Source organism: Belonocnema kinseyi, chromosome 6 (genome assembly GCF_010883055.1).
Source record: "Belonocnema kinseyi isolate 2016_QV_RU_SX_M_011 chromosome 6, B_treatae_v1, whole genome shotgun sequence".
Classification (NCBI taxonomy): Eukaryota; Metazoa; Arthropoda; class Insecta; order Hymenoptera; family Cynipidae; genus Belonocnema; species Belonocnema kinseyi.
The window spans coordinates 1,121,976-1,133,489 of NC_046662.1; the positions used below are offsets into that span (position 1 = coordinate 1,121,976).

Consider the following 11,514-nt stretch of genomic DNA (forward strand, 5'->3'; position numbering starts at 1 on the left):
AAAACTTATTTAGTTCATCTCGTCCATGTCGCCAGATGAAAAATGTGTCATCAACGTAACGGAACCAGAATTCTGGTTTGAGTTTGGCTTGGTTAAAGATTTGAGTTTCTAGATGTTCCATAAAGACATTAGCTATTACAGGTGAGATTGGGGATCCCATTACTGCCCCTGAGGTTTGTTCGTAGAATTGGTTATTGAACGAGAAGTAAGTATTATTGGGACATTGTTCTATCAAAGGTACAAGCTCGGAAACGAAGTTTGTGAAAGATTTAATAATATCAATTGTATCTGAGATTGGCACTTTTGTAAAAAGAGATACTATGTCGAAACTCACTATGATGTCTAGGGGTTGAATGTGAATCTGTTGTACCTTTTTAATAAAGTCAAATGAGTTTCCAACGTGAGTGATGGAGTTTCCTGTAAAAGGATTTAGTTTTGCAGCGAGAAAACGTGCTAGGTTGTAAGTTGGTGAGTTTATTGTGCTGACGATCGATCTGAGTGGAATGTTTTCCTTGTGGATTTTTGGGAGCCCGCAAAGTTTTGGAGAGATGGGATTAGTAGGAATTAAGTTGGATATTGTTTGGCTGTGAAGTTTAGAGTCTTTGAGAAGAGTCTTTGTTTTACTGACTATTGTTTTTGTGGGGTCCTTTTTAAGTTTTTTGTATGTATCGTCAGTTAGAAGGTCCATGATTTTGTTATTATAGTCTTCTTCATTCATTATTACTGTTGTGTTGTTTTTTACACGAGTGAAACCCGAAATATCTCTTTTTATCAAAATGAATCATCGTGAAAGCATAAAATCTATTATCAAGTCTAAATTTGTTCGATTCTGAACCAAAAATAATTCCCTGCTTTTCTTTTTTTTTTTTTTGCTATAGTGCAGCAAATCACGTGTTTTGAATATACTTTGATATTTTTGTGTTAAACTCGAATAAATCGATGCGAATGTTTGAGTTATACTGTGCTGTGGTGGGAATTAGTAACTTTCAAGTCGAGGATCATTGGCTAAAGCGGACGATGGCGAGTATCCAGGAAATAGAAAAGCTGCTCACAGCAAAAATGAGTGAACTCAGAAAGAAAATTAGTGATGAATTTCAAACAATATTCAAGAAGCAGCTCGAAAATATTATCGTCAGGTTCAACGAAACCTTAAGCAAAATAGAAGCACTTGAAAAAGATAATGGCTTACTCAAAAGCCAACTGGATAAGCATCAGCAAATCATGAATAGGATCACCAAGAAAAATAATTTGGTTATTTTTGGTCTTCAGGAGGAGGGTAAAGAAACTACAGCATCTTAAGGTAGCGTAGTGGTCTCGTCAAAAGCAGATAAACTAAAGCTACATTTCAAAAATGATAATATCGATTTCATAAAGAGACTAAAAATAAACTCGGAAAGCAAAGTAAGATCGGTATTGATTGTCCTTGAATATTTTATTATCAAACGTAAAATTCTTTAATGCCGCTCGTCACTCAAGAGAACAAATATTAATATAAATAATGACATCATCAAAAAAGTACAACAGAAAAGAGGAAATTTAATCAAATACGTTCACTGCTTAATACAAAGAGGCTTCAAAGCCAAAGTGACAGGTGAAAGGTTGGTGCTACATGGTAAAATTGACTCTTTACATGACCTAGATAACGGCGGGGCCGATCGACTTAGCGAGCAATTAACCAAAGATCTAAACCAGCATAGCACCATGTCCTCGCCCGCTTAGAGGAACCAAAGCTACTTGGACACAAATAACAGCAAAATGTAACAGCAAACACCTGCAGAGAGCGTCCGGAAACGTTGGTTTAACCAATCTACTACCGAAAGCAAGAATACGAAAAGTTTTTCTGGAGAGAAGGGAATTATTGATAGCTTTGTACTCAATATGAATTCCCATCAGAAACAACTACCGAGAAGGGAAATTCTGACAGTTCTACGGATTACCTCGAGATGGACACAAAAAAGCATGCCGCAAATGAGAGTCAGGAAGGTAACATAAGGTTGAAACAAATTAATGGATGCAGGACAATCTTCAGGAATGTGGAAGGATTCGGCAACGTCAATGTTCTACAAGAAAAGGAAATCAATTTTGATGTTTTATATGTAGTGGAAACGTGGTGTACTAGTGCTCCTAAGAATGTCCCAAAATTTGTTGCAAAAATGAGAGTTTTTACAGTGACGCTATTAGAGAAAAGAGTAGAGGGCGTGTGAAAGGGGGTCTAGCTATGTTTGTAAGCAAGGATGTGTTTGAGACCGTAGTTAAACGTCTGAAACTGGAAAAAAAAGATTACTCATTATGTCGAGAGAATGGATTCCTCTGAGAGAATTTCAATCGATATAGAGAGTGCATCTATTGGTCGGCTGGATGATAATTTATGATGCACCTATCTTGAGACTGATGAATCACTTAACTTATTTAGAGTTTAAAAAATATCGCCAGTGCTTATAAGCAATTGCAAAAATAAACCGTGGTATGATCATGATTGTATTGAGGCAAAGAAAAAAGCGACAGAAGTACTAAAGGAATGCAAAAAATTGGGTTTTCCCCCTGCTGTCACAAGTGTCTATCATTTTTTAAAAGAGCGTATATATAGTTAAATAGGACAAAAAGCACCAATATAGTATTGAATTTTTAAATTTGAGGGAGTGGAAGGAATTCTGTTTCAATATATATACGCTGTTTGGTATGCCTATAAATTGGGCATTCCTTGATGCACGCCATACAATTCTTAACGGCGGTATTCTATATTCCGAAATTCGTGAAAGTCTCAAAAGATGTAAAAGCAACAAAGCTCCGGGAGAAAACCAAATTTGTAATAAATTTTATATAGTGCTGGGAGAAAATTGGATAGCGCATATTCAAGCTTTGTTTCAAAGGTTATTAGAACGAATCCCAAAAAGTTAGTGCATAGCTGAAGTTGTATTAAAATTTAAAAAGGGAGAGAAATCAGACACATTTAATTACCGAGGCATAACTTTGATGCACTATATTTTAAAAATATTCACGCAGATTATACTTGAGCGACTAACAACATGGGCGAATTATTGTAATGTTCTACCGGAATTTCAGGCTCATTTTAGAGAGGGTAGGGGTTGCATGGATAATGCTTTTGTTCTGAGCTCCATCATACAACTCCACCTCATATTAAGGACAAAAAAGGTGTACGGAATATTTGTGGACTTTAAAAGAACTTTTGATTCGGCCAATCATGAGAAACTTATGTATAAACTGCATGGCCTGGGTTTAGCTCCAAAATAATCCGAAAATTAATTATTTTTTATGCCAAAAGCAAGCTCCAGTTGAGGATTAATGGCACTAACTCTAAATATTTCGACAGTTTGGAGGGTGTTCTCCAGGGCGAAATTCCAAGCCCACTTTTATTTTGCCTTTTTATAGCATATATGGAGGACTTTTTCAGAAATAATTATAATATGAAAAGTCTAGATGCGAAGGGAATAATTGATGTTTCATTATTACTATACGCAGATGACCTAGTTTTACTTTGTGAATTTGAACAAGATACACGTAGGAAACTACTTTGCCTGAAAAAATTTTGTAAACTTAACGACCTTACAGTAAATGTACAAAAGACGAAGATTATTGAGTTTAAGCGAGGTGCAGATGCACAATAAGCCAAAACAGTTCTATTATGCTGGTGAACAGCTTCAGCTTGCTAAAGATTGTTTATACTTGGGCCTCCCTTTCTCGTCCTCTAAGCTTTTTTAGAAAACCGGGTGATCTAATGATCAGTAAATCGTTTAATGTGATTGGTGCAGCATTAGGTATCCTGGGCAGGGCAAAGGCAAATGTATTGAAAACACAGCTGGAGCTCATGCAGGCGCTAATACTCAGTGTTACCCTGTACTGTTCTCCTATTTGCAGTTTGAGATATCTTGACGACCTAGAAATGGTGCAAGCGGCTTTTATTACAAAACTTCATGCCATACCTAAGAGTTTACCTGGGTATATCATTCGTCCAGAGACGGGTTTTGCAGGGTTAACGTAGATATTAAATATAATTGGGTACCTCAACTAAAATGGTGACTAAATTCATTTGGTGTAAATGATAGAAAATTATTCGTAGGTTTAGGCTACCTTTTACATAATGTGGATAGTATAACCGAATTAAATTACTTGCATCTAAAGAAAACTCAACGAGACTAGGATACGAAATTCAAGTTACGCTACATTATATCAGCTGCTTGACAGATGGGAGAACCCTCCAGGTTACTTAAAATGGGGATTGCCAATGCTATTACCAAACGAATTGCACAACCGAGACTTTCGAACTCGTGTTTTCTGCGTTTTAGTATTAATAGGGAATTTTACTTAATCGATCCTTCTGAGATTTGTACCATTTGTAATTTACATGTACATGAGACCCCAGAACATATAATATTCATATGTCTAATGTATACCGATTTAAGGAGATACTATGGGATCCTGCAATTGAAAGATTCTGGCACTGGCAATCCGGAATCAACAACGATGGCAAATTTCGTCAATAGTTTTACCCTGAATAATATCTACAATGTTTTTAATTTTATCTCGCAAGTTCTCAAACTGGGATCCTTTGTGATCAATGAATAACATACAAACAATTAAACTATTATAGCGAAAATTTTATCCATGTTTTATCTATGTTTTATATATATTGTGACGGGGCATTATGGACCCCGCACAAAAATAATAAAACCAAATACTTATCTGTCAAAATTACTGGGGAAATGAGCTCACAGTAATGAATCCTTATTTTGCTCCAAGCCAACCTCGGAACTCCTGAGTTAAGACCAATTTATTGTTCTTCATTTTAATTTGTTATAAAAACTCTTATTCCATATACTGCGGTGGAAATACTTAACGGATGGTTTACCACCCACAACAACAAGCTGTCAAAATTCTACATCGGCTGATATGCAAAGTCATGCACTAAGAAGAGGAGGTTTCCCAGTACATGCGTAGTGGATGTGAGTCCCGCTACGTACAAGAGTACTGGGAAGCACAGGACCAATCAGCGGCGGAGACTCGGCGCGCTGACTCAATTCAGCACACCCCCCGGAACAGCAGTAATGAAACGCGACCAGCGTGAAATAAGAATTTCACGTAGCGACAGCGCCACCATGCTGCTGGGAGGCCAACCGGCGGCTGTTGCGCTCCCTCTCGGTCCCTCTCACTCCACGAATCTTAGTATAATCTTAACATACTAGGGGCGCTCCGAATCACGTTTGAGGTGAGCGGAGAGGCCTGTCTCAGCAGTCATTCGTTACTCTGAGCTCAAGTTAATTAGTCGCACTCGAAGCGAGAAGAGTATAAATTATTGAATCGAATGACTCATTGATTTAATTAACACCGGGAAAACAAAATGAGAGGTACCATGCGAGGAGCAAGGAAGTTACCAGGTAGGCACACTTACTTTCTGTGTTTTGCTTAAATCGAAAATTTGTCACAGTGTAACGACGTGTGCTGAAATCGTAGACACACGCCGTTGAAATTTGTTAGTTGCTAACCTCGGACAAGGCCATTGCCTGTTTCCTTTCAAAATAAAATGCAGTGTTTCGTTGACGCTATTTAATTGGAACTTCTAGTTCCAATCGAATGGATAGGGTCTTCCACCCGTTATTAATTTATTACGACGTTGTAATTTACGTGATTCATAATGGAAAGTTAAAGAAAATGACCTCGAACGAGGCAAACAATCTCGTGCTAATTTTGGGAACATGGGTTCCCCCTTGTACAGTCTGAGTCTGAACTTCTACTATTACTAAAACATTTAAATATTATTAAAATGAAGTGTTCATTGATCTTGTACCCTAACTCCTCTTTCCTGCGTCACTCCTTACTCACTCCACTCTATCGGAGCGGTCCAAGCAAAACTTAATTATTATTTCAAATAAGGGTAAATTTTGATAGTTTTTGTGAAAACTATCTGGCGCCCCTCAGGAAAATTGTTGGACTAATCTGCGAGTCCAAAATACATAGTAAAATCGATATAAATGACTAATTGGGCAGAAACCAGTCATAATATGTATATTTGTTTAACTCAATGTATCGCATTAGTTGGTCTGTTTTGCTTTTTAGTTTTGAATATTTACTTATTAGACCATCTTGCGGTAATATACTTGTGATTAAATTCTAAGTCGATTTTCCCTTCCTATATATACACTGTATATTTTAAAAAGCAATTAATACTACTGCTACAATTAATTCACGTTAACTTGAACTGAAACCATCCACACCAAAAATATATTTCTGGCAATTTCCCTTGATACAGATTTCGAAGAATCGTTTCAATTTACTATGTGTGCTAAAAAACCGTCTGCTTTAGTTAAAAACTAGTTCTTTTCCTACAATTTATACCTTTGAGAAATAGTATCATTTTGAGTGGAAAGAACAAATTTTTATGAAGAATTATAATTCTGAATTGTGAGAAATTAATTTTCGAAAGTAAATTACAAGTGTGCCTTTAAACGGAGAAATTAAAAGGAAAAAAGTCGGACCTCGATTATCGATACCATACTGATAAATCTACATTCGTAAGTTTTTAAATTTTATTTGCTGAATGTTTATATTATATTTATCTCAAAGTATTTTAAATTATACTGTAATGGAATTTGAAAAATAATAACACATAAACACAGAAAAAACAGAACTGAACATTATTTTCAGGTAATTTTCTAGTGACTAGATTGTTTTTTTACACGGACCCAACAAACATAGTAAATCCTACCACGTACAGATAATTTTCGTTTCAGCTAAAGATAACTACGAACTCAGTGCAAAGATTTCACCTCGTTTTTTTTGTTTAATTCAGTATGAAAAACTGATGATTCATTGAAATTTATACATTTCTCTTATCTTTTTACAGAATTAAGTTTGGAAAAAAATTGGAACTCCAAAAATGCTTCAGTACCTCTTTTAAAAGGGATGACGAGACCTAATACTTCAGATGGTAAGTATTTTTAGGAAAATCTTAAGTAATTAGATTTTGTTTAAATTTTAGATTCAGATTTTTACCAGACTGAGATTCATACCTAAATACTGATTTTGATTTAAGTCATTTTTGTATTTTGTATAATATATTTTTAAAATTTCGATGATATATAAAATTATAATTTTCCAACTGAATTTCTTATCCATAAGTTTCGTACATTAAATAATAGATAATTGTCAATCATCATTAATTCAATCATTTTTCAAATGTATATAACACGTCTGCTTCACTATATATGAGTTTCGAAAAATCGCTAAAAAAAAATTGTTTATGTGATGCGATTGGCCTGATTGCTAAGTAGTCTGACCTAGATCACTCAGAAAGCTGCGAGGTCGAGAAGGAAAAAGTTAATCTCGGACTTGTTGGCAATACTTTACCACGCGATCGATCTGCAAAAGGCGAATCTGGGCACCTGATTTTTAATTCAAAATCAAAATTTTAAGAAACATAGTAACGCATTTAATACGAATCCAAAAAATTATTTAAAAAATGATCAAGTTAGAATGAGATATACTGCACTAACGATTTTAAGGCTGATAATTTTAAATAAATAACCCACATTTTTTTAACAAAATGCTGGCTCCAAAATTTTTCCAAGAAACGGGAAAATTGATCAAGTATTTGCTTGCGTCACTTTTACTAAAACGCGCTTATTTTTATAATAAATTTATCATTTTACCCATTTAAGAATTCATATGAAATACAGTGTTGATATAATGAGTTTTTAAGAGTCTTTTTATATTTTCTAAAAATTCACCCTAATAAAGCTACTATTTTTGAAGCTTGTTATTTGAGGGAACACAAATAATAAGGAAGGCAGTTATAGAACGTCTCAAAAATATCCTATTTCAGTCCAAATAATAATGTTCGTCCAACATTCAATATCCCAAAATTTAATTTTAGGATGTATTTAAGACATCAGGCGTTTTTAGTAACGTCTTTTGACATTTGCGTCCAAGAAAATATTTATTTTAAGCAGTTAAACTCCAGCTGTGACCCAAATGCCAGAAATTTAACTTCTAATTGCATTTTTTTTAAAGCGTGAGTAGCTTACAAAAAATCTTATAATCTCTTTATACCTTCCTTTCTTTTCATTATCCTTGGCTGTGATGCTCTTGTCGGCTGGTGCTGAAAAATTCGATAACGAACATTGTTCGTTTCTCGTAGTTAGGGAGGACTATGTCAGGCCTTAAGTCCCGCATAGTGCAATTAGGTGTACGACGTTCCCGCGTAAGTTGCGGTTGATCGCAATATTGCCTCTCTTCTTCTGCTGCCGGTTTATTCTGGCGGCGGTAGAGTAGATACACTGCATATATAACTTATACTCTGGAATTCCTCGGCCTGGTTTTTTAGCACTTGTTACGAAAAGTGCGAGAGCTCTATGTCTTTCTCGACCCACAGATCATGCTGCTATGCTACGTAACCTTTTCGCTCAGGTATACTCAAATGTATTAATTTTGTTGCCGGTCTATGTTATTCTCTCCAACTTTATTGGTTTTTCCAATTCTAGGAGTGTTGATGTTTTTATCCGGAACTTTTTCAGGAGCACTGAGTTTCTGATCGCTTCGTATCTCATCTACAACTAGGTTTGTTATATCCGCAAGGCACTGGTCATGACACCGCTCACTTGTACCATGCAGCCTAGACTACACTTGCTAATGCCTTCGTTTGGGGGTTTGTCTTCGGGACTAACCTTGAACTACTGTTAGAAAATGTTTATTAGCTGTTAGCTATATTCAGTAGTAATCGCCGGTTATATAAGCAAGCCGAAAACGATTCGGGAGTTCTGGGCAAAGGCTTTCCGCCTGGATTGATGTAAAAACCAGACAGAAGCGGGTGAATATTGTAACGCTGTTTTCTTAAAAATCATCTATTTAATTACTACCTGGCTAGGAATGGCCCAGGACGGGAATCCTATTGTAAAAATGGCAGCCACTTTCTTATTATTTCCGTGATACTTATCGGAGAAAACCGAGTTAGTGAACGACACTCTTTCGACCCGTGAATAATCCGTAAAGCTCGTTGCTTTTCTATGTATCTCAAGCATCAGGTGTCATTGCTCTTACCAGAGTCGACGATGAGGATATTGAAGTGAGAGATTACACGAAGAGTTGCTTAAAATCTATATTACTAAAAGTACTTTAATCAAAATTTACGAAATTTAAATTAGACCAAAATCCAAATTAAAAATCCCATTTAACGTCCAATAATCAAATTGATGCACAATCCTGTTAAACAAAACAAGAATCCAAAGACCAAATTTTCACCTGTTCGTGGGTGCTGTCAATTTCTACCACTTAAAATTTTCTTGCCTTGATAAGGATACTGTACTAGTACCGAAATTTTGATTACAATAGGATTTTTGGTTTTCGTTTATTCGTTGTGGTCCAAATTTGGTCGTTGAATTATTGTTTTGTTTAACAGGATTTTGAATAAGTACTTTAATCCACAAGGAATCAGTAAGCGCAATTTCAGTATATTCACGTGAAAAATATAGAAGACGGAAACGCGAGAGATTATTTTCGGAGTTTATTTTTGTCTAGGTGATTAAATAATGAAAAATATTATATATATATTTACATATTAACAGCTATATTAAATATTTAAATTTAAACTCATGGAAAATAAAAAGAAATAATAGCGTTTTTGTGGAAGAAGCAGGATTTCATTAATTAATATATAATTTACGGAAAAGATACACCAATTATCACTGATTGAAATGGTCTGATTCTTTGTAAAATTTTGAAATTTTAAAATTAAACTTTGGGCCACAGAACCGGGTTACATTAAAATCAGGAAAAACATTAAAATCAGGAAAATGGCATTCCACAATTAACAAAAATACGAGAGATGTTTTAATTGTAATATGAGGATTGGAAGCGAATTCACAATGAGTGCAAAATGCATTTATTTACTGAAATATATCTCTGCATTCAATTTAAGGGTGATTTTATTATTTCTTGAACATACGGTCCGCAGTATCCACATTTCTTAGTAACTAATATCACAGACGGTTTTCTGATTAATCTTAAAGAATAGGAAATAATATTAAGGTAAGTAGGGCAGGTGAAGACGACAAGGATATGTTTTTGAATTTTTTAAAGATTTGATCAGAGATTCCATAATTATTGTAACTTGACAATCGATAAGATAATTTATACGGGATGGAGTACTAGATCTTTTTCCATGACACCAGTATTCTAAAACATCTGAATATCGATTTCCTTGATTCGATAATTAAGACATGTTTAAACTACCCTAATTATTAATTCAAGTGTTTAGGTATGATGATACCCACAGGTCATGCCGTATAGTAAAAAATCGTTACTTTTTCTAATTCGTGGGTATGAATCTTTTCTTGATAAATTTCATCCTCAAAATGTTAAATTTTAGACAAATGTAACAAAGAAGTTTTGAGCAAAAAAAATATATTTGATAAAAATATATGGAAAACAAGTAAAAAAGCAAGAGGGAAATAGTTGAAATTCTGTGGTGACAAAACTAAAAATTGTTTGTAATAAATAATGTAAAAAACTGCAGGTCCTTATTATTTATTTTTGACTACTCTAGAACATTTGCAAACATGTATCATGTTCTTATTCAAATATAGGTTAGGTATGAAAAGTCCATAATTTTTGTTTTCTTTCACAGAATTAAGTATGCAGTCTAGGGGCTATGAACCTCCTGACCCAGTATTTGGTAAAGGAAAACTATATGAATTTTATCAAATAAATAATGCAAGATTCGCATTTGCATCTGCCGGACCAGCACCAATTCCTTTGTATGAAGTAATATTTCAATTTTCACAACATCATGTCCTGAAATGTGAAGTACCATCCGTATCTCTTCCACGCTTTGAGCCTATAAACAACGAAGGTCGAGATTATTCTGTAGCAGCAAACTCTCGTGGTGACATTGTTGGAATTTATTTGCCTTCTTCCAGTACCATTTTGAGAATATATGAAAGTGATGCCAAGACCCAGGTGACAGTAAACATAGGTACCCTCAAGGTTAAACCTTACAGAAAAGTTTTTGGATAAATTTCTTTTTGATTGGAATCGACGTCCACACGATCTGTCATTGTATACGTAATTTTACGAGTTTGAAATTCATTCTGTAATTAAAAACAATGGAGAATAAATAGCAAGAAAATATATTTTTAGTTTAATTTACTATAGACTTTATTATTATTATTAGTATTGTCATACACAAAATGTCAAATAGCAAATTAAATTTAACAATATGAATTGAAACTGGAGCTGAAACGATGTTTATAGATATACATGTGTATGTATGTATACTCATAACTGCTGCCTGACTTATTGAGTTAACTAATTGGCCATTGCTAAACAAATATTATGAGGTCATATAATTTATCAGATCATACCAGCAATCAAGTCAGCTACGGCTAACCACCTGCAGATCCGTTCTTCGTAGCCGGCTTGATCGGTCCTCACCGGTCAGGCGCTCCTGACCGACCTACCCGCAGCGACTCATCTGAACACCCTGTTCTAGACACTGACTTGCTC

At 34.9% G+C, this 11,514-nt stretch overlaps 1 protein-coding gene across 1 annotated transcript in view; it reads left to right on the forward strand.

The window, feature by feature from the left end:
* LOC117174449 overlaps positions 1-11,039 on the forward strand; it is a 28,169-nt gene extending 17,130 nt beyond the window's left edge. Inside the window, exons 4-5 of the mRNA XM_033363590.1 lie at positions 6,860-6,943; positions 10,637-11,039. Coding sequence (XP_033219481.1) covers positions 6,860-6,943; positions 10,637-11,025 — 473 coding nt within the window. The 3' untranslated portion in view covers positions 11,026-11,039. The remainder of the gene's footprint in view (positions 1-6,859; positions 6,944-10,636) is intronic.
* Positions 11,040-11,514: the final 475 nt, after the last annotated feature.